Below are 24527 nucleotides of genomic sequence, written 5' to 3' on the forward strand. Positions count from 1 at the left end.
TCTCTATCAGCTGTAATTTAATTATATTATTTCATAATATAAATTTCCCATCATCGTGCATCAAGATTTGAAATCTTAATTCTGTTTTTAATTTTTGTTTTTAATTCCAATTAGTTTTGAGTTAGTTTCCAGACTGGGTTTGCTTGTTTTACTTTAGGTTTTATTGTTTAAAATGTGTATTTTTAGTTGAGTTTTTAATAGTTCCAGTATTAGTTTTTGTATTTTTACTATAATATGGGGGATATTTGTCTGTAATATAGGTATTACAATACAAACACCTTGACATTTCAGTTCACTAAAAGGTTTTTTCACACTTAGTTTTAGTTTTTAGTTAACAGTAATAACTTTGTTGGAGACCATACTGATATTATCACCATAAAATGTATTCTATTAAAAATCATTCTCATTTTCATCTGAGTGTTCTTTACATTTTAACTTTCACACTCAAATTGCTGCACTCGGTTGTTTTATGCTGTAATAAAAATGTAATTCTTTTACAACTCCACTGCAGAAACTCAGCGTGGACATACAGGCAGATAACAAGAAAACACAGAAAAAAAACAGATTTATTTTGTTCTTTACTGCACATTTTATGTACAAGACAAATTTTCAAAAGGCAATACAAAATAAAACAAAATGCATAAAACATATATAGCTACTGTGAGATAGATAGATTTAATTGATAGAAAGAAAACGTTCAGCCGTGACACTTTCTTTCCTTTAGAAAACCAACATCCGAGTGGCTAATTAACAATATATTGATTTCTGTTTCATTTACAATGTAAAATGTTTCATAATCTGCAACATGCTGCCAACATAATGATGCATCGAAAAGTATTAAAAACACATGAAAGTCAACATGATGATAGATTTCCTTGATTCCTGAATAGATTCGGAGGTTTTCTGTAGGATGCTGACAGATAATCTGTGGTTCAAAATATCAAAAAGAGAAAAAATTAAAAATATAATTTACATCGACAAACCTGGAACATATTGGACACACTCAGCGCTCTCTAACACAACACACATCATTAGTTTAACGTCTGCGGATTATGTTACAAGAAATATTATTTGTCTAAAGAACCCGACACACAGACAGCAGTTGTGGATCAGCACATTTTTCTTCAGCTTAACTTGGATGTTATCCTGTGTTACTCTATGGTCACAATATTTTCCACTTTCCTCAAAATGCGAGCTTTAACACACACACACACACACACACACACACACACACACACACACAAACACTTTTTATCCTCATTTGTAACCAACTTTCTGTGAATAAATCTTTATAAAATAATGTCTCCTTCTTCTCCTCCCTGAAATGTTTAGTGAAATCAAATGGAATCATAGATAAAAATTAATATTTACTGTTGTGAGACTACAGGTATTTTTTTCTCTCGTTCAGGCACCTTATAACACACAAGACTGTTGAAGAAAAAAGAAAATGGATCCACTTAAAGTGAGACTTAAGTCATTTAGAAAACATGAATGTACAACGTAAGGACTTAAAGAAAGAGCCTGTCTTTAGCTGTGATTGGAGGGTTTGTACCAATCCAAAGCCTTGAGCCAGGACAGAAACCAGGATGTAAAAAAAATAATAAAACAAGAGAAAACAGCAACTCTTTGTGTGCAAATGCATTGTGGTCCATTCAGGCGCTCACATGAAGCCGCTTTCAGATCTTTTCTGAGCCAGCTGGGGCCCACGTACTAGACCTCACTGCAACCTGCGCCCGTCACTGGACAATCTGGGGCATCTCGCTCCAGGCTTTGGCCTTCTTCTTGGCCAGGGCCATCCAGGGTGGCTCGTCCTGGGGTAACGCTGGGGTAGGCAGGCCTCGCTGGGAGGACGGGCTCTGGCCGGAAAGCCCTGGAGCTCTTGAACCAGACTTTTCCGGGGCGGTTCTCGATGAAAAAGGAGGGGAGGTAACTGTTGTGCTCTGGGGCTGGGGTGTCTTGGATGAGGTGGCCGTTTTGGAGAGAGAAGGGGGGCTTGTGCAAGACACAGGTTTCTGGGGGACAGGAACCGGAGTGGGGGGTGACAGGGATCTTTGGGGCGGGGGTTTCGCAGTGACAGGGGGAACCTGGGGTTTTGGAGGGACAGGGCAGGGGAGCGACTGGGATTTAGGAGGTTGAGATGGCACTGGAGTTGGAGGAGAAACGAGCCTCCTGGCCTCCTTTTCTACAGACACTGAAGACTTACTGATCTCTGGACTCACTGGAAGAAAAAGAGAAACACATTGAACAAAACTTGCTTCTGTGTGTTCATGCAGAGTGGTATTTTTATAAAACACTATAATCATATGAAAACACATTTTAATGTACTTGTTATGGGACTGAATAGAGGCTTTAAAATGTCTCCCAACAGTAGAATGAGCCACTATAAACCTATATAATGGCCCATTCATTTATACATACATACAGTGAAATACTGTGAATCTGCCAGAATCTTAAAAAAATACAGTGACACAAATTTAAGTCATACCACCTAGCATTAAATGGGCCCTTTAAAGCATTATATAACTAAAAATAATTATTCACTGTGCATGTTTTCACAACGAGCTAATGCACAGTTGGTATTAGCAGCATAATTTTGAGTTACAGGTGAGGAAAAGATGCATAATAATAATAATAATAATAATAATTATTAGTCTTGCTGACGCACACCAATTAATATTATGTAAAACAGCACAGTTCATTGGTCTGGTGATCTATTTTCTAGAACAGATGGATTGTTTTTTCTCTTTATAAAACATCCTGGACCAACACTATTTTTCTATTTTTTCTTGTACAATTAGCTTCACCCTCTTCCTCCGCAATTAAAACAAATCTCACAGTTGTATTTCTGATACATTATCATCTTTACCAGTAATGTCTTTGTGAGCCAGCGGTCATCTGTGATCAATTCAAACATTAAGTACCTCAGAGAACATGCCGTATAAATGTAAATAAGGTGAATTGATTTTTGTTGGGTCAGATGTAGTGGCAGAGTTTGTCCAGATGAGGGCAGCATTGCATCAGTCAAAACCTTTACTTATAGTTGCAGAACAAATAGTAGCTTTAGACAAAACTAAATAAAATAAACCCTGTTAAAATGCTTCCCGCTGCAGCTGATAAATCTTTTATACATTCATTTTTGCTATTTCAAATGACCGTATGTGTGTGTGTGTGTGTGTGTGTGTGTGTGTGTGTGTGTGTGTGTGTGTGTGCCTGACCTTTGCCAGTAGACTCTGTTTTGTTGCCGTGCTCCCTGCTTACAGCTGAGTTGACGTACATTGGCAGTGAAGTCTTCCTCTCTTGTTCCTCCTGATGACAGAGAGCAGCACAAGTTATAAATGTGTGATGATGTACTGTGAAGACACATGGAGGCAGGGGGGCAATAAACTGCTGGAGAACTAAACCTAAACATTATCTAATGTCTTGTTTAGAGTTTGATTTGCCTGCCAATATCCCAGCTTTGTTAACAAGTGGTAAAAAATAATGCCAGAAGTCCCTGTCCAAGGAGTTCAATAGGGTTCCTAAGATACAACAAAGCAAAAACAACATGCAGTTTAGAGATTGGAAAAGGACAGACAGGGTATATACAGAGCGACATTAGCAGACAAGACTTGTAAACAAGCAGGACATATAGATAACAAGGGGAAACAATGCCAGAATTAGCTAAAATATTAATTTCATCTGTAGTCCAAGGTGTTAAAAATGTTTCTTCGGTATATTGGACTGTAACTAACAGACTGTGTCTCTGGTATTAAGCTCAAATCTGGGCTACAAAGCAGTTATGTCTCCTTGATTATTACAGAATAATGCTGAACTGAACTGTAAGCAGGGACTTTCTGGGGTTGTTGTGATCATACTGACATGTGACTCTTATGTCACGTTGCCCCTGCATGCAGTTATTGAGGTTGGTAAAGCAGTTTTCACAGAAATATGAGGCCTTTGTTATTGTGGGCCCCCCCCCATAATAGTCAGTTATTCAATGTCACTTCAGAGCATTGCTGGGAATTTGTGTCCACATGAAACACAACTACACAGAGACAGTTTACCTTCTTGACAGTAATCTCCTCCAGTGAGTTTTCTTTATAGATCTTCTGTTTCTGTTTGGCCACAGAGATCCAGCTGGGAGACTCAGATCCACTGGAAACACCTCGAGCTGCAGCTGGGTCTGAATCAATAACACAGCGCACACACACTGTTACACCATGGGTTGAACTCTACACTGTTTACTCCTCCAGAAGTGTTTATGTGTGTATACACACCTGAGATGCGCTCTGGTTTCTTGGGGAGGGCTGGCTTGCTGCTGACTGGCTGACTTATGGAGGGCTTTACACCGATTGGCTGCGGCGAGTCAACTTTACAGCTGGTTGGTTGAGCTTGTGGCTCGATGGGAGGCTGAAGAAGATAATAAATAAATACAAGATTCAACACAAAACGTTGAACAGTCGGCTGTTACACATCCAGGTGACAGAGAGAAAGATTAGTGTTTATGAAGTCCAATGTAAAAGCAACATATATTTTTCTTTTAGCTAAAAAAAGTTGCCTGCTGCAGCTGAAAACCACAAAACTTATAAACAGTACACACAATACACAACTTTAGCTCGTGCTTATAGAGTTTACGGACACGTTAGGAATGTCGGATTTCTTAAAGGGAGTTTGGTGCACGGAGCTTTTAGTGGAATTCAAACTGATAATATGTATAATTTTTAACGTCTTTTCACCACTACAGAAACACTAGAAAACTGCTGTAGTATGATAATGTTGTCTGATGTAACTGCTGTTAATTGTTAGTTTGATAAATGGTTTAATAATGTGTGTATTGATTACTGACGCTGGCTGATCAGGCTAATAATCCGCTCAGTTCCAGCAGTCTGCCCTTTGTGCATGTTTTTAAACTACTTTCCTAATTAAACATGACGTGCTTGTTATTAATGGTTATTAATGCCTGATGAAACATACTTTGGAAACTCCCGATTACAAGGCTGAAAGTTGCGTAATGTGAACTGTACAGAGATCTCACAACTCTGAAAGTCTGTAGTGTGTCCAAGGCTATAAAGACACTAAAACGCTCTGTAGAGCTGAGGGAAGACGTGGCGCCACCTTTCACATATAAGCGGTCATTTTATCTATAGTTAAATCATTGTTACAACAGCTTTAATGCTATCAAATCCCTTAGGTAGGGAGCATTAAGCTATGGTTCAGTTTTATTGTATTTTACTCAAAAGAAAAGAGAACTTTAGATTCCTGCAGACAGTTGAACATCTTTTTGAAATTATTATTATTTTATTTTAAGGCTGACTCCAGTAAAAAGGAAGAATATATATAAAAAATACATAAATAATATAAATAATAATAGAAATATTACACTACCAGTTGTACAACAACCAGTTTTATTAGATCTCAAATAAAGGCAGTGAGAAATTAACTGTTACTCAACCTCTCTCTGCTTCTGAGAGAAATGGGTCTTTCCGTCTGTATTCAATGCTTTTTAAAGAATGACAGTTTTCTTTCCACTGTGTAAGTCCGTGTAATCACCTCTGTGTTTTCCTCCTCCGAGCTGAAGCGGTGCAGAACTGACGTCTTCCTCAGCCGAACTCCAAACGGGTTGTCGGGGTTTCCCTCCGCTATGACAGAGCTTTCTGCAGGCGGGAGGGCGGAAAGGTTGGTCTGTGGTTAAACTTTATTATTTTAACTCCAACAGAAAGCTTGCCTTATGTTGGACTACTCTCAGTGCATGTAGTGCAAAGAGAAGAGAAACACTGGACTGAGAATAATACCATTAGAGGGCCTTTAAACATGTTCTACATCCTCACCTTCTGAGCTCTGATGTTTAACCGGGGACTGAGGCGGCGTTGTGATGCTTTGTGGTTTGGCAGCAGTGGTCCCTGCATTCCTCCCTCTCCCAGGACTCAACACCAGTTCAACCTTAGCCGGACTCGCTGGCTCTTCTTTCACTTCCGGGTCCTTCTTAGCCTCCGCCTCCAGACCTCCAGGCCCTGCGATGGCAGACGACGGAGAGGAGACGCAGGCGGGCGGAGAGGAGGGAGAACTCTCTTTGGCATCTTCTACAGAGTGTGACCTCTGCCAGGCGGGGGCGACGGTGAAGCGGACTTTACTCTGATCTGAACCGACTGTTTCCTCCACAGACGCGGGAGGTGTAGCTTCTTCTTCCAGGGCCAACTGTGTATCTTCTTCTATGGTTTCCACGGTGTCAGCTGGTTCTTCTTCTGTGGATGCCACATGTTGCTCTGTGGCTGCCACAGCATGAGAAGACGCCTCGCTTTCTTTGGGACATGCGGCAGTTGGAGACTGTGGGAAGAAAGACGTGACTTTCTCTGAGCTTGGAGAGATCAGATTTATGTGGAGAGTGGTAGTGCTGGTCTTACTGGGAGTGATGGTTCCGCTCTCTTGTGACTGGGTCTCATAATGGGACTCTTGGAGAGACAAAGAAGAAGGCTTGGAGGAAACATCAGCTTGTTCTGCGGCTTCAGTTTGATCTTTTTCCACTTGCTTTACGTCTAGATGGTAGTTTTCTACACCTTCCTGCTCCAGATCTTGTTCAGTTTGATCTTCATCAGGTTGGTTTTCTTCATCCTCTTCTTTCTCTTGGTCTGATCTTTGTTCCATGTGGTTGATCTCTACACCTTCTTCCACTCTCTCTTCTTCCTCTTCCCTCTCCTCTCCAAAGCTTTCGTCATCACTCGGGTGATGAGGAATGTACACGGGGTCGTCTCCGACCACGTCCACGCCCTCATCCGTCTCCTGCAGCGCCATTTTAACGCCTTCATCTGACCCACCAGGAAGCACCTCCATCACCTCTTCTGCGTTGTCCCTCTCGTCTTCTATCGCTTCCTCTGCCTCTTCTACTCTCTCTCTTGCTTCCTTCACCTCTTCATCTTCCTCTTCCCTCTTCTCCTGTCCCTCCTCCTCCACCTCTGGCTCCTTCTCCAGCTCTATCGCCTCTTCCTCTCCCTCACTCTCTTCTCCTTCTTCTTCCTCTTCTCCTTCCTCTTCCTCTGCCTGGTTAACAGTGTTACCTGTGAGCGTATCACTTTGTTCCTCTGGTTTGACTTCCTCTGCCTCCTCTTTCTCTCCTTCCTTGTTGGGCTGGAAGATAAAGAAGAGAGGGAAATAAAAGAGATTTTAGTTTTTCAATTGAGCTTGATTGAACAGATTTTTTTGTCAGTGGCACGTACGAGTGATTGAATAAAAAATGGCATTCACCAGTTCATAAGTGGTGCAGATCTGTCGTACGAGTCACGTACAGACAGTTTGGCTTTCTCCACTACAATCAACACTTTTATATTAAAGGAGACCTATTGTGCTCAGCTTTGCATGATTCAATCTTCACAAACAGCTGTGTCTTTAAGAGAGAGTGGAGGCAGAAAAACTGCAGGAAAACAGACAACAAAATATTTCCTTCACAACCGAAAAAAAGCACCTTTTGGACGTAGAAGGCAGTTATTTTCAGATAATAATTAGAAAAATCCACTTCACACTACCTGCTCAGCAGCAAACAGCAGATGGATGCAACTAGCTGGTGAACATAGTGGAGCATTTAGCAGCTAAAGAGGCGGATATTTCAGGAGTAATGAGACCCAAAACTGAGCTGACAGACGAGTGACGTACACTCATCTCTGTGTGCACTGAGTATGTAAATAAGCATCTGTTTATTAAGGTGATAATACAGGATGTTAATGTTTGTGCTGACACATGTCTTTGCTGCCCCCAAAAGGCCTAAATGGTTAATTAATTTAGAGCTGAAATATGACAACCAATGGACTAAAATACAAATGATAAAATAAAACATATGAGTGTATTGAAGCCTACATCGAGGCTTGTTGATAGATTTTAGTCCACAAGCACTAGAGTATGAGCAACCTGACAACGTCTACAGTTAGTAGGATATAATTTTTCACCTCCCATTGACTGTGCCTGGCAAGACGTTTTTTAGGCTATCAAACTATCAAACCATATCCCTGTGTCATTCTGTTATGACAGTGTTGACACCGTAGAAATATGCTATCATTTCTTCAGAGACCCCCTAGAGCCACTACTGACACTGCTAAATTTGTTTTTGTGTGCTGATTTCCAACAGCGGGACTTGAAGCTCTGCGGTGTAAAAATCTATTTACTCTTGGGTGACATGTTTGTGAATGAAACCTGCACAGAAATGGAGCAGAACAAACAGCCTTAGAGAGAGAGAGAGGGGGAGAGAGAGAGAGAGAGAGAGAGAGAGAGAGAGAGAGAGAGAGAATGAATCCCACTTTGAAACACTCATACGAACCCCCCCTTCCCAAAAAGAAAGTATGAGAGGTTTAAGTTAAGTCTCTGGTTTCAAAGCTACTACAATCACAATATTACAAATGAATCAAAGATACATACACCATGTCGACTGAATAGTTCCACCACTACTTCTTCTTCTTCCTCCTCCTCCTCCTCCTCCTCTGCATTTACTGCTTCTTCTTCTGTATCTTCAACTTCCTCCTCTTCTTCAACATCTTGACAAGAGGCAGTGCTGGCTTCCTCTTCCTCTTCCTCGTTGGTCTGATCTGACAGGAAGGAGCCAGCAGGAGCAGCCTGGTAACTGACAGGCTGCTCCACCTCTGCCTCCTCTTCCTTCACCTCCTCGCCTTCTTCTACCTCTACGTCTTCTCTTTCCTTTTCCTTCACCTCCTCCTCTATCTCCAGGACGACACCCTCAGTCTCCACGCCCAGTGAGCAAGACGCGAGGGGGGTCTTCAAGGAGCTCAGCACCTCCTGTAAGAAGGAGCTCTCCTCCCCCCTGTTTTCCTGGACTCCATCTTCTTCTCCTCTCAGCGCCAAGTCACTGTCAACCCTGTTCTCCACGGCTCCATACCCAATGCCTGGGGGGTCCAGCAAGTACTCTCTCTGATCAGCAGGGGGCTCTGGTGTGGCTCTAGAAGCAGATATCAAGGGGGTCAGATTCATAGAAGGAGAAAACAAAAAACAAGGAGGTGGCAAAAGCGAGGAGGAAATTATGTCTAATCACCTGGGACTGTCCAGAGAGGAGGCGCTTGAGCTTGGCTTGGAGGAGGGCGGGCGCTCGGTGTCCGGAGCTTCCTCCTCTGAGAGACACAGCTCGGGTGGAAAGGAAGTGTCCAGACTGCGAGAAACATCCTGTTCTGCTTCCGACTCATCCTCTCCCTCCTCCTTATCTCTCAACAGGGATTGTCTGGAATTCTGTGGTCGCTCTTCTTCTTCCTCCTCCTCCTCCTCATCATCTTCTTCCTTCTCCACCTTTGGTTTTAGCTCATCAACAACTGAATCATAAACAGAAGCAAAGGTCTCAAAAATCAACCTGATATGATTCAGTAGCAGCAAGCATATGGAAGTCTACTGCTGCCAATGTTAAGAGGAAATAATTTAACCAAATCAGAGTTTCAAAGATCAATTTCTATGTGCATTATATTAAAATTAAAAAAATCTACATTTTAAATTGCACTTCTATGCATATTACCATCATGATGATAATGAAATGAAATGTAAAATGTACTTTTTTGTCAGATTGGTGGATAATGTGAGACCTTAAGTTTAAAAATAAATGGAAAGATTTTGCAAATGTCCTGATTTATAATAAATATGTTACATTTTCAGGCCCCTTTTAAAAACCCTTATCATTTTATTTTCATTGTAATGAACTAAAATCAGGACACTAATTTACATAGAGCAGCAGTTTAGTTGGCAAGTTGAATTTCAATTTGAAAATGACAAAAACATAGCTGTGTTATGCTCAGGTATAAACTGACAATTATTTGTTTTTATATAGTAATTGCGCATTATCACACGACACATGACACATGACAATGGAAATCAGATATTTAATAGTATCTTACATTATTCCCTTACAGATGAAATAAGGGATTTAATTTTGATTAAGGGGCTTCCATGCTTACAGAGTCACTGACATGAATTCAAAAAAGGTGTGCTGACCTGTTGTCTTCTGTTCTCGCTCCTCCAAATCTTCAGTTATGGAGGTGTTCTGTAGGTCCTCCAGCACAGAGTCTCCTCCTGCCTTCATCTCCAGCCTCTGCAGGGACAGAATAACAATGTCTCATTACCACTCTGATGGTTGGACACTCCTTTAACCAGAAGATGCTTGTATTCTTCATTGAAAATGACTTCTTTATTAGTGCAGTAAACTGTTTCCTAATGAGTTCATGGTCTCAATCACTAGATTCAGTTCTTGTTCCAAACAGCATGATGTTAATTTCTTAAATTATGGTCCAATTTAGAGTAAAATAGACCATAAAGCAGGGTATGTTTTAGGGCGTGGCTACATTGTGATTGACAAGTCATTCTCAGTGAATTCGCAGCGCACAAAACTCAGATCAAACTGTCAAACTAGGCAGTGCTGATCAAGTAATGAATCGAGATTGTGTTACTGCATACTGCCGACATGGAGACATCCATTACACCAAACTTGAGGCTTCAAAACGGTACTTAACAAACAAACAGGTGACGTCACAATAGGTTCACACTTACAATAATAAACAAGAATGATCCTTTAAAGTATACGTAATGTATGTATCAGAATGTATGTGCTCATGTTTGTGTGTTTGTGTGTGTCTGAATGTCTTACAGTGACAGGTTTCCTCTTGTTGCAGGCTTTGTATCTCAGGCCCAGCTTATGTTTGGCAGCAGAGTTATCCAGACATCCGAAGGGACTGGCCGGCTGGCTGAAGTCCCCGGGAACCACCAGGGGGCTCACTGCTCTACTGGAGGCAGCACAGGACAGCTGGGGAGAGAGGGAGACAGAGACAGAAGGTTTCACTAAAAAGCTTCACAAATAAACTTATTAACAGAGGAAATACCCCTCAGGCATTTGATAATACAGGTAAAATAACTCTCTGCTAAAGCTGGAAAACAACACTTAGATCTGTGAAGTCATCTGGAGACAACTCTGATGGGGAACCATTCACAAAAGTTGGGCTTTGTCCACCCATGTCCTGGGAAAATTATATCCACATGCCAAAGTATCCACAAAGGCTGTCCAGACAGCCGTCACAGCTTTGAGTCATCGCTCTTAATCGTGATCCTGGATTTAAGGGACCAAAGAGCCAAACATTGGAAGTGGTTGGGGGTTGATTATGATAAAAACAAAGGGGATTTTCATTAAAATGGCAAAGGCGACAGATAAAGAAACCAGAGGAAATAGAGCTAGACCAGTAACAAGAGGGAAGGAGAGAGAGTGCAGCTGTATAAATATTAGCAGTCCTTATCTGTAGGACCAACACTTGCTCTGTCATCACTGGCGAAGTATCACTCTCTCTCTCTCTACTCTGACAAATCCACATTGCATCTATTAATCCATTAAAAAAACTAAAAAGAGTCAATATTATTCACATTTTGACATCTCCATGCATGCTTTGGCAAACTGAAAGAGCACAGTGACTGTTTCAGTTGACAAAACTATAACATTTAGGAAAGAAATGGAATACAATATACACAGGTATGTTTTCATTAGTGTATAATGAGCTGAAAATGTGAATTTTCTTAGAATGAGATGTTTTTAGGAGCCCAGAACAGACAAACTAAACATCGGCTCTAGAGCGGACCTAGGGGCCACTAGATCCTAAACACTGGTATTTTTAAGTTTTTAAGTTTGATGCTTTGAGCTCCACTCTCTGGTCAAATCATCTCCACTGTATTGGCAGTCGTTTCAGAGATGGATATCTCTAAACATCAGCAAATGAAACCAGAACTGTTTATACACTATTTAGGACACACATTATTGTCTGATTGTGAGCAAAAGCCATAAAAAGGACTGAGAGATTGTGTCACATTTGGAGGAATCTGATCACAGTTCTTCTTTGTTGACATCTAGATTTTTGTTTATGGAGTTTTCAGGTCTGTATGTGTGTGTGTGTGTCTGTGTCTGTGTGTGTGTGTGTGTGTGTGTGTGTGTGTGTGTGTGCGTGTGCGTGAGTGTGAGTGTGAGAGAGAGAGAGAGAGAGAGAGAGAGAGAGAGGCGGGTTGAGGCAGAATTTAAACGCCATAACTACAAGCAGACACGCTGACTGCCAGAGAAACCATTGGAATGCACTCTGAACACACACACACACACAGACAGACAGACAGAGACACACACAGACAGAGTGGGTCAGTGGAATAACACGTACAGTATTATGGTCGGAGAAATGAGAAAGAAGGTCAGAAAAACAGAGAAAGGAAACAGAGAACGGGACACACAGAGCAAGAAGAGGTCAAGTAGCAGATTTCCATTTAAGGTTTGAAGAGCAGCTTGAGGTGACCACACCCATCAACACACACACACACACACACACACACACACACACACACACACACACACACACACACACACACAAGGTCCATCATCACACACAAAGCACATGACAGCTATTTACTGTGTTACAGATGCAGTATGCATTTCATTCTGAATGTACTGTATGAATCAGCACTGCAGGAAGTTGTTAAATCCTCTATCATTCAAATACTGATCATTTTCAAGATTTATGAGACAGAAAGAAGAACTGATGTTGCTGCTTTCTTTCTGTGACTATCTGCTGATGACTAAATGAAAGCCTCTATATTGCCTCCTTATACGTGCATGAATTGATTGTTTGGACAAGCTGTAGTCACAACACTGACATTTTATCACCATATAAAGATTAAAATGGCACACGCCTGTTTACACATCCAGCAGGGACACGATGAAGAATTTAAGTCTAATATTCGCTCTCTTTTAGCTCTGTTTTGGTCTCTACCAACTGCAAAGGGAAATGTTCACCAGCCAGTCAGAAACTTTGTCTGCTGTTTAGTGCTGAGCAGGTAGCATACAAGTGGGTTTTCTTTAAGTTGCCAGCTGTGGTTGAAAACAACACTGATGAGAGCGGTGAGAGTGGAGCAAAACAGGGACGTTTTGGGACAGAAAACCAAAAGCTACAAAGCACTGAAGTGCTGCTGAGGGGAGGAGTCGGGTTATAATAATCTGTGGGTTAATAAAAAACAATTAGATAAGTATATTGTCGTGAATATCCTCATATGAGTGACTTGAAAAAACTAGCGCCTCGCTAATGTGCAGTCCTATATTGTTTTCCTGATTTATTATGAATTGCCACAATGGGGAGCCATCATCTAGGTGTTAAACTGGAGTTAATTACCTCTTTAAGCACAACTGGGCTTTTCTTTCAAGAGTCCTCAAAGATAAAAACATTTTAATGGATACAAACAGAAACTAAATGATATATATAATATTCATAGTGTATAATCACCTGGAAATAAGAATGGTTGTGTTTTTATTACCTTAGAAAGAGTCGTTTTTATCTACAGGTGTTCCTCTACAGAGGCCGCCATGTTGAACCACCATGTTTATACAGAAGCCCAGAACGGACAAACCAAACACGGGCTCCAGATAGGGACTTTCGCTTGTTTGTAGCCACTTCACAACCCGTTCTCATTCCCAGGTCGTCAAATACAGACAATGCAATCTGCAATTTCACTGCTAAATGCCACTAAATCCTAAACACTGGTCCTTTAACACCAAGAGCTCCAAATTATTTCTGTCATCTTGAATATTTCAGTCTCAAAGCCACAAACTGAAAGGACCAAGCCAAATGACAAAGCCTCGCTTTTTATTTACAATAAATACAGACAGACTGACCAAGACCAGCAGAGTTTAGGCTGACATGGCTCCAAACTGTTAGTGCTGCAGTGAAGTTCATTTTGAGAATAAAATGCGTCTCCATGAAGTCTGTCATGAGTTCTCGGTGAATGGAAAAGCTCCGGAAAGTGCCACTGCGACTGCAATTCATAAGTCACTGCAGTCCTTGACCACATTCCTGTGTGTGGAATGCACTTTAAAAAGGGATATTTTCAGGTTTTCTGTGTGCATGTCTTTGTAGCTGGCCATTAGTGGTTCTTTTCAGTGGGGAAATGACTGGCCAAAAGCCTTCTGAAATTGCTAAAACGACACTATCATTAAATGCTCATTTGTCATACTTTGCTGACTGAGCTTTTAGCCCACATTATAGCCAGCGGGACTAAATGGATAGTTGAGGTTTTTTCTTTTTAGGACACTTGTCTTATCACGAATTGGCACTCGTTTCTGTCCATCTGAAAAGTACTTCAGTGGATTGTTTTAACTGTTAAGAGAGCATGTGAGACATCAGGTCACAGGGGATGAACACTCATACAATGAGCCAGGGGACTGACACTAATAGGATACAGAGGGAGAAACAGTAATAAACAATGGGGATATAGGTGGGAAAAGAGAGACAAATAGAGATGGAGGAGGTCAGTTCGTATGAAGGGGGCTTTTATTTACAAGCAAGAGCGGTGTTTCTGTGATTAGATTGGATCATGAGATGTTTTTACCATCGTAGTCACATGAGGAGAAATGTCACAATCACACAGCCTGAAGGTTCCTCCTGGCCTTTAAAAATCACAAAGCATACCATGAGATCACTTGAATGACTGTTTCACACCGTGGAAATTCACACCATGCTACAGGCTATTTGTTTTACAATAGCGCCTCGCATTGGAGTTGTGGATTCAGTCTGGTTCCTGAGGGCAGGGATTTATCGTTGCAGTGTGGAAGCAACATTGTCACTGCAAAAACACCAAACTCTGCAGTGACAGGAGAGCCTTTTTTTTTGCATCTTTTAGCTCCTTGTTTTGGTTTTATGGCAGGAAAGGCAAAGTTAGCGACACATGTTGATGAATCCCGCCGCTTTTCTTGGCAATACACACCCTGTGTAGGATAGGTCAGGTGCTCATGGTAAAACAAGTAGTTAGCCTTCAGGTCTTTTGGTTAATAATATGAAAATGGGCTATCTTAACCTAAAATATGATCTTTCCCTAAACCTATCCAATCATTTCTGTTGCCTAAACTTAGAACTGTGACTGAAAACTGAAGATTACACAAAAACTGAAAATAAAAAGCCAGAGACATTGTCTCACAGAGGAGTCAAACCCCAGTCTCATAGATGAAAGTCCAGTATTTAACCCATTCGCCCACCACAACTTCCTCCACAAACATGGACTTTGGTGCGATTCATAGTAACGCGTTAGTGACTAAAGTCTAATGTCAAACTCCTAAAAAGCTCAAATATTTCCCACAAGACTTGGGAACCAAAACAGATCTAAAGGGAGAGTGAATATTGCTTACATTGGCCAAAAAATGACTCCTAATGTCCTAGCCAGGACAACTCTAAAAGGTAATAAATAATAAACCAGGGCTGTTTGTCAGCTTGATTTAGAGTTCTTCTGTCCCCATGTCACCAAAAACCGAGGCTACATTAGCCTCTATTAGCACAACACACCTGAATCTCCAACCAAACAGTTGGAGGTCGAGTTGCATTGTGGGTAATTGATGTAGGCCCCAGGTCTAGACAAGTAAAAGGAATGTCTGGAACAATATCTATGTAATGATTTGAGTGCAAAGCTAAAAAGGTGGAGTAATCTTTCAAGTGTTTGTTTACCTGGTCGTCATCGCTGTCTACTCTCTCCAGACTGATCGAGCTGTTCCTCTTCGCCTGATTCTGAGAGAGAAAATAACAACAGCGTTAGCAGTGCGGTCTGCAGCAAATGGCAATCAAGGCGACGACAGAGGAGGACATTATGTGTTACCATGACTGCGTGGAGTGTCGTGTACTCAGGTGGACTGCAGGGCAGGCCGTCATCCTCGGACATGGTTCCAGCATCTTCTGTTCTCTTCACGCAGATGAGGGATGGAGGCGAGCCCAGTCCGATGGCGTGCTTCAGCTGGAGCTGCAGAAAAACAAAAATAAAATTGTCTTTGTGTGCGTGTGTCATCTATGTTCAAAACACCTGGAAAAGAATAAAAAAAAAAAAAACCTGGAAACATATTACAGCAGGAAGTGAAAGTGTTTTCCAGGTTTTGTGTGAGTTTATGTTATCAGAGATGGAGAAGAGCCAAAACTGTCAACCGGTTAGATAAAGTACAGCTTTACAAAGAAAGGGAACAAAGGTGTGTTTGACTGAGCTTTTGTGTGTCTTACAAAGTTTCACCGCTTTTACCGTCAGGAAATCCTCAGTAGTGTAGAGTATGATTAACAGAGAATGACTTGGGAGGACAGTCAGCTGGCACTCAAGAGAGACAGTGTTTATTTAGGCTGTGTGTGTGTGTGTGTGTGTGTGTGTGTGTGTGTGTGTGTGGTAGGTATCACAGAAACTCAAACTAACAGAGTTGTTATCTGACTGTTACGTGTTGCCCTGTAACAGTCACTCAAGGACTCATTTACTCAGGTGCAACGCAAACACTGGACAATACAGCTTTTCTTTAGCCGGGCTGGACGCCGGCACACAACAAGTCCTTGACAGAAAAAAAATCGACCGCTGCAGTTTTCAATGTTAATATTTCAACGTTAATATTTCAGTGTTGTTACGGTAACTCTAACACATCCAGAAACAGAGAGGAGCTCCAACTAAAATACGGAAACAGCTTATTTCACCATCGGCAGTTGTGTTGAGAAACTCAGCTTTCTAGTACATTAAATTCAGTTTACTGCTAATTCTGAGTTTAAATTTGTATATTACAGTACAAAATGTTGTGTTATATACATTTATCTTTATTTTGCTGTTGTGAAATGACTGCATATGATTCAAGATGAAAAAGAAATGCTTATAATTCATGTATGTGGCGTATGTGTGACCACCAAAAAAGTTAGCTTTTTGAAAAGATAGATTTCTTTTACATCAAATGATACTGTTTAGTGAATATCTCAACTGTTACAGGATATGCTACCGAATCCATTAACATGTCAAATTCAGTTAGCTACCACTGAGGATCCAATTACATGTGGTAGTGTTAATGTATTATTCCTTTTGTCAGCATTCTTACAGGCAGAATGAGCAGGATATGTCGCTTGCGGTTTGTAAACACAACGTTCAAAGATGGCCCCTCCTGACTGGCTCGACAACACCAGAAATGAAATGTTATTGGCTGGGCGGTACACGCTTTTTAGCCCAAAGTTTGACATGAAGAAACACCCTGAACACAGCAAGAGAAGAAAATACAAGCAGGCAGGGAAGAGTGTTTGCAGATACCACCAGACACCTCTAGAGGGTGGTGTTTTTTTTTAGGATTTTCCCATTCATTCTGCCTTTAAATGCAACTAATATTAATGAGAAACATTAAGGGGTTTGGTATTTTTCCATCAGATTTATGTCCTGGCACTTTGAAGACAGCTCTGAAGTAGCATAAGGGCCTAAACTTTACAGAAAATATAATTTAACAGTACAATTTATACAAAAAAAAGTTTGTATAAATTGTACTGTTAAATGTTGTTTTGGATTCAAGCTAACACCACCATAGTGAGCACCATGTAATATGCACTTTACTTGTTAGCACTGTGCATTATGTTCTAACTATACACCTCATAACATATCAATGCTTATATAGTGTGTTTATATTTGGCTCTGGACCTCAACACGCAGCTCAGCTCAGAGTGAGGATTAAGGACAGGAAATCTCCATCAGACTGTTTTCCCACAGTAAATTCAGTTGATGTATTTATTTTTATTTATTTCCATTTCATCTGCATGCTTGTGCAGCTTTTTGTTTGAATATTGCGTAATAAATGCACTGTGGACTATTACTCCCTGTGTCTTTCTGCCTGTTCGGCCTCTCGTACACGCTGTGTGATCGCTGTCTCAGGTGCCAAGCTAAACACTTTCTCTGTGTTACAGCTGCCAGAGAAAGTTTTCCTTTTTAGCAAATCCCCTTAAGACGTTGTTTAATTCTCACTCCCCTGTAGGTAGCTTAGTGGAGCAGTTTAACTGGAGGTCAGGTCCGCCTGTCTGCGTCTCATGTCTTCCCATTTTAGCACGTTGTCGTGACAGACGTTTGTTCTGTCTGTCCGCTTTTCTTTTCATCATCCGGTCCTTCATTTTGCTTTGACAGACGCTTCGGTTTTAACCTCTCTCTGTGATACACTTCAGCTCAGCCCGTCTGACTAAATATACAGCAGATCAGCTGGTCCCGCTCTGTCTCACTCCATCAACTCCTTTAATGATAAATACTGCTTATGACAGCTGAGAACAGCACAGGATCATAGACATTCTCACTCCCAATTTAACACACAGACTGTGATTCCTTATTTGTTTATTAGAAGATGTTTCTTTATTGCTTATTAAGCTGCACTCAAATCCTCCCTCTTGCCCTGTCTCTTCAGAGGCATCCTGGACCTTTTCTCGAGGGAGAGGCTTGTTGACACAGGAGCTCAAACTAAAAGACCTGGTATGCTTTTTTTTAAATGTGTATTTACCTGTAGTGATTTCACTTTCCCATGAATGCTGTCCTGAGATGCCCCCAGAGCATCGTTGGCCTCCGATGAGTCCGAAACAAAGACAGAGTCATGTGACAAGGCCTTGCTGCCCAGGCTGATCTTTGACCTTTGGGGAACAGGAAGAGGAAGAAATAAACAAAGGGGAAAGTGATGTTTCACAGTTCCTAAAACAAAATAAACAAAATAGAAAGAACTGGATGTTGGGAGGCCAACAAATACCAAAGACCAACAATGGTGAGGGTTTGAAAAGCAATTTCTTTTATTCAAAGAAAATCATTCAAAATAAACTGATATTGACTAACTAATGATTATAATGATGAACACAGAATGGCTTCAATAAAAGTGGGGCAGATATATCCTGTGACACAACGAGGAAAAGTCAAAAGTAGACAAGGCAGGAAGTGGCACAGCTTAGAAAAACAAAGGAAATTAAGATTGTCCACAGGAAGAAAGATTCCACCAATTGTTACCAAAACAGGAAACCATGAGCCCCAGCTGAGGAAGGACAGGAGATGGATGTTAAAACATGATCTTCCTTTCTTAAATTGTATTTGTCCTTTTCACAAGAAGGGGAGATGTTTATCTAAATGGACAGACGAACGCCAACCAGTTGGATAGAAACACAATACTGGGCTGCAGGAAAATTAATTTTTGTAATTTCTCCCAGTGGTTTTGTTTTGTTGGTGAACTCCTTTAAAATTCTTGTGGTGTACAATAAGTGATGGCTGAATAAAATACTGTTCATATTTCATTGGGGTGGGTCAACTCCCTTTAAAAAGGTCCAGTGTGTAACATTTAGGAGGATCTATTGGAAGAAATCTGTTCCCATTAGTGTATAATCACTTAAGAATATAAGAACTGTTGTGTTTTTGTTACCTTAAAATGAAACATTTTTATCTACATGGGCAGCGGTTCACCCTCCATGCTGGTTGTAGATTTTGGGTTTTTTGCTGAGTTTCATGGCCACCGTAGTTTCTCCTACTCACTTCACAGCTCGTTCTCATTCCCAGGTGGTCAAATACAGACACCAGAGGCGTTCATGGTGTTGCAATCTGCAGCTTTACTGTTTGATGCCACTAAATCCTACACACTGGTCTTTTAAGAATCTGTCAACCCACCAAAAATGATTTAATTACCTTGGGTTTTAGTGTCCCATAATAGATATAAACACAACTATGAGGCAAACACCAACAGATTTGCTCAAAAGTTAAAAAAAAATCTCAAGAAGTGTTGTTTGTGAACAAGTGAACATGGTCCCTACACTGCTTCTTGTTCTGGCTCCTTCATGTGAAAGATGGGAGTCGTCCTTTACATACATACATACAACAACATACAAAACATAGTTCAATATAAATTAAATGTTTAATAGTATTTGATGTTTTTAAATTATTTAAGGTTTTTAAATCAAGCATAATGTAAAACTATGGAAATTATAAGGTTTCATATAATTACCTTGAATAATTTAAGTCATATATATGCAAAGATACCAATCAAAGATCCAAATAATGCTAAATTTGGCTGAATCATTAAAGCCATAAGGGGTACTAAATGAAGAGCCGTTTGGGGGCCGAGGACCTGAGCTGAGCCAAATGATCTGGATCACTATCTGCAAGCACTTTTTAACACTTTGGGTTAAAATGGGCTCAATCTACAGCAAAACTACCATCGTGGAAGGAATCAATGATCCATTTCAATGCGCAGTTTAGAGAAAATGTGATGATGTCAGTTCGAACTCCTAACAGAAATGTGTAGATGAGGCATCCAGTAAACCTTCTCTAGCAAATATAAAGCTATATGTGAAGAGACGGTGGTTGAGATTGCTAAAAGCCTTTCTCCTCTATAATGAAATTAGCTTTTCAGTTCATCCAAAGTGCATTTACTGAGCTTCTTCTGATAATAAGAAACCATTAACCCAACATTTCCCCCAGTAAACCACATAGAAGTATTTGAAGCTTGTGTCAGTGGTTCATATAAGAGAGTTGCAGTCACAGTTACACAGTTAGTCTGATCTTACCCAGAGCCCTTTTCCTTCTCTGATCGAGTGAGCGTGTTATTTTCGGATGTTTTGCTGACATTGTCGCTTGATTGGCTGGCTTTAAGCCCCGCGTCTGCTCCTGCGGCTGGTGGCTCCTTTCTCTTCTTCCTGGCGAAGAATTTTTTAAACGTCTGGAACTTGGATTTCTTCTTTCCTGTGAGAAAAGAGAGAAAGGAAGAAAGGAACGTAAAGAAGCTGGTTTAATACCCCTCACAGTTCTCCTGACAGCACCACAGTGAGCCATTACAACTAACAGCACAGTTATGTATTAATGAGAAAATTACACACACAGCAACTTTACACACAGCCCTCATGTGAACTCTAGTTTGACCAATTAGCCCTGTGTTGGCTGTAAAGGCAACCCAGGAGAAACTACACACCAGGACTGATGTACATAAAGACACACACTCTTCTGCTTGTAAACCCCCCCCAGTGAGTCCACCTCCATTAGCACCGCAGTGGAAAACTCAACAACTCTTTTATAACTCCTTAAACAGCTACAAACTGCTTTCACTGCTTTCAGTCAGCAAGGCGCTCATGCAGGACTTTAAATGTCAACCGGTCCTCTCTCTGTCCCACATTCAGAAGGGCCGTGGACTGTCTCCACATGTAGTTTCTCTATTCAAGTCAAATAATCAGTATAAAGAGAGATGCATTTCCTTATCTTTGTGTCAATAACAAGACTATGGCTATGTACAGAGCAACTTTCACTCAAAAAATGCTGCCCCTAGATTTATTTAAATGAGGACCAGTCCAATACATCCAAGCGTACATTCCTGGTAGATTACTTTTTACCAAGAGTGCAGTATTTCTACTTTTACGCAAGTATCTGTACTTCTACTTGAGTAAAGAATGTGTGTACATTTGCCCCATCTGGTTATAGGTAACGCTTAATCTCTTTTGAAGCAGCATCTAACCTCTATCAGTGCTATAGGACAGTCGGCGGCATCGAGCATTGCATAATGTTCCCTGACCTCTGACCTGACTAGGCATTGTAAATGAACATTACAATACAGACAAAAGTTAGAAACTCTTATCTCTGGCACCCGGTTAACTCAGTGGGTAGAGCTGGCGACCCATGTACCGAGGCTGAGTCCTTCCTGCAGCGGTCCAGGGTTTGAATCCGACCTGAGGCCCTTTGCTGCGTGTCATCCCCTCTCTCTGTCCCCCTTTCCTGTCTATCTTCAGTTGTCTCTATCATAAAGGCAATAAAAAGCCCCAAAAAATACTTAAAAAAAAAAAGAAAAAGAAAAAAAAAGAAACTCTTATCCCAGACTGACGCAAAACTCACTGTCACAAAAACAAATTTGGAGCATCTCCATTGGAGAGAAATGATCGAACGCCCTATCCCAACATACGGATATATTATTCCCCAGACAGCGGATCGTCGTTGAGGCTGAGGCGCAGGGGAAACATAGGAAAAAGGAACTGTGAACAAAAGAAGGAGCCGGGAGAAAAACAAACCGACTGCGATCCAACTATTCTGAGAATTCACATCCCTCGGCCACAAAAAAAACACATTCTTTTTTTACTTGCTGTGTCATTTTTGTCCTTCACCCTGTGGGGGAATCCTTCAGCATTCCTTCCTTTCTCTAAAAATACTCTCTTTCTGGTTGGAGAGAAATCACAGCTGAAAAATATGTCTGGAATCTAAACCTGGTGGCATTTCTGGGTCATTTGGTAAAAGAACACAATCACAAAATGATTGAGTTTATTTCTTTTCATGTCATCGATATTACATTTGATATCATAGCAGCTTGATTTCTTTTCTTTTTTATAGCTCTTGTGTGTGTTATTGGTACATTTTATGTGACACATTCAAAAACATCACAAAAATGAACTATAAATCAAAATCAAAGAGCAGTTTTTTCTGCGTGGAGTGCTAAATATAACACCTGTCAGACTATTAATAGAAGATAAATTCAGTTCTCATCCATTTTCTGTGAAGAAATGTTGGCTGCAGTTTCTCCTCTCTTTTGTCTGCGCCTGAAAATGAACTGCTATATTTACTCTCCAGTCTTCTTTCTGATGAGGCTTCAGAGGCCCTTTCTTCACTGCCAAGATGAAAAATCAGGGGGAAACACCAGTCGACATTGCCATTTATTGTGCTATTTTAGGCACAATAGACTATTAAGTTAAAGGTCTGCACTCAAAGGAGAAGGCCACTGCTTCAATGGAAGGTCAGCTAAGCTTTATGGTCATTGTAGGTCTAGAGATGTGTTATTTCCCAATATACGTTCGCTCAGTTACAAACATGAATACATGCACACATTCAAAATAGTAAATTTTAAGGTCAATATCACGAGGAACTGACCTCAGCTTAATGAGAAGATGGTGACCTTTGACTGGGAAACAATGTCGTGGGCTAAGTGAGAAAAAGGAGGAGAGGGAACCTAAACCTATATAATTTTATAATTTAAATTTTTTGGGTTGTGACATGGTCGTTGTCAGCTGGAGTGAAACTTACGGTGGCGGTCTTGTATTTGTGAGCTGCGTGCCTAATAATACAGATTCTAAGAGCAACATTGGTTATTTTGTCCCCAAAACTGATGCAATTTTGTTTTCTATTCACTGCAAGGAGAAGGAGGAGGATTAAGGTGGAGAATAAGAGGAAGATGAGGAGGTGAGGAGAGGATGAATGTAAAAGAGGTTGATGTCAGTAATAATATTTTAGCTCTCAATTGTTGTCAGTATGTGAAGGTTGTAATAAATTGTCATTGTGATCATTTATTTAAGTCATACCAACAGGTGTTAGTATCTATAAGCTAATATAGGGTCTCTTTAAAGATCCATTATGTAACATTTCAAAGGATCTATTGGTAGAAATGTAAAGGTGAGGTATGTTTTCATTAGTGTATAATCACTTGAATAGAGGTGTTGTTTTATTTTGGTTACCTTACTTTACTATTTACTTTAGTTACTTAGTATACAAGTCAAAACAACACCAATATTATATATTTATTGATCTCTTAGCAAAAACGAATTTTAATTTCAGTGAGATTTTTATAAATAATTCACAAGGATGTGTTTTTCTGAACTTTAACTTCAGATTTTTGCTTATTTACAGTACCACGTCATGAATATTTAATGTTAAAAAACATGACTTTAGATTTGAAACCAAGTTTTCATACACTTTAAACTCCCGAAGAGCAGAATTAAAGGAAGAAGGGAACAGACTTGTATCACTTCTATTTAAAGACTTCAACCCTTTGAAACTGCAGATCCAATTCAAACACGGCACATAATCAGACATCAGCTGCCAGTCTGGCACCATCACAGGGTTAACACCTACAGATTGAGACGGACACGACTCCGTGATCTGTGGATCCACGCCTGACGTTCAACTCTCCCATATGGGATTCAAACAGAAGTGACTCACCAAACGTTACACACTAATGGTGTGTTTCCTGCAACAAACTACACATTTTCAGAGATTTTCACTGAAATGTCAGAAATAAAATATGTCCTAGTTCAGACCTAGTCTAAAGTTCAGACATGAAAGACTGCTTCCACTTTGTTTCAGTGTGGGCGTGTGCTCATGTTCTCTGACCTCCCCAAGCACGTCCTCCTTGTTCCCATTATATCAGCAGCATATGTGCTCTCCATCTGTATAGACAGTGTGCATCTGTGTTTTGTGTGTGTCTGTATATGAGTGAGAGATGATGATAGCTTTCTCTGTTCCTTCATTTCCTGCCAACAGCAGCGAGGAGATCTAGACTGTTAAAGCCTGGCCTGATCTTCCCTGCTGTGTGTGTGTACAAAATCTCATAGCTGATAAGATGATAAGACTTCCATATACTACTATCCACCCAGTAATATAATTTGTTATGTTTGTCAGCAGTTCCTGAGAAAACATTTTGACTTTAAAGCTAAAGTTTAAGATGTTTATATCAAAATCTACCACTTTTGTGGATATTCCTACTGAGTGAGACCTGGTGACAGAATATAAAGGGAGTGACCCATCAAAACCTGAAGAAAAAAAACACAGTTGATCTGCTTCAGTGTCTTTTTATGGATGGAAGATGAAGCCGAGTGTGCTCTGTGGACAGATGTCTCAACATCAAAGATTTCTTGGTATTTATAACATTTTCAGTCACTTGCTGCTGTCTGGAGCTGCCAAAAAGAAAGCCAAAAGAAAGCAATAAGTTCTATATTTTTAATTTGTTCGATGTCTATTTGTATGCAGACGACTGTTCTCTATCTATA

At 40.5% G+C, this 24527-nt stretch overlaps 1 protein-coding gene across 6 annotated transcripts in view; it reads right to left on the reverse strand.

Annotated features, from left to right (window-relative positions):
• Positions 1-548: 548 nt before the first annotated feature.
• Positions 549-24527, reverse strand: part of zgc:66433 (uncharacterized protein LOC321250 homolog) — a 52179-nt gene continuing 28200 nt past the window's right edge. For 5 of the 6 annotated variants that reach the window (XM_051419061.1, XM_051419064.1, XM_051419065.1 and 2 more), the window contains 14 exons: positions 20301-20475; positions 18266-18392; positions 15607-15747; positions 15459-15518; positions 10598-10753; positions 9949-10045; positions 9008-9278; positions 8380-8914; positions 5808-7101; positions 5530-5633; positions 4257-4389; positions 4044-4162; positions 3216-3306; positions 549-2218 (listed from right to left, as the gene is read on the reverse strand). In XM_051419061.1, the coding sequence (XP_051275021.1) occupies positions 1737-2218; positions 3216-3306; positions 4044-4162; positions 4257-4389; positions 5530-5633; positions 5808-7101; positions 8380-8914; positions 9008-9278; positions 9949-10045; positions 10598-10753; positions 15459-15518; positions 15607-15747; positions 18266-18392; positions 20301-20475 (3785 nt within the window). In that variant the 3' untranslated portion in view covers positions 549-1736. Of the gene's footprint in view, positions 2219-3215; positions 3307-4043; positions 4163-4256; positions 4390-5529; positions 5634-5807; positions 7102-8379; positions 8915-9007; positions 9280-9948; positions 10046-10597; positions 10754-15458; positions 15519-15606; positions 15748-18265; positions 18393-20300; positions 20476-24527 lie in introns of all 6 variants that reach the window. The other variant, XM_051419062.1, reaches the window with a different exon arrangement.

This window comes from Dicentrarchus labrax, unplaced genomic scaffold (assembly GCF_905237075.1).
Source record: "Dicentrarchus labrax unplaced genomic scaffold, dlabrax2021, whole genome shotgun sequence".
NCBI lineage: Eukaryota > Metazoa > Chordata > Actinopteri > Moronidae > Dicentrarchus > Dicentrarchus labrax.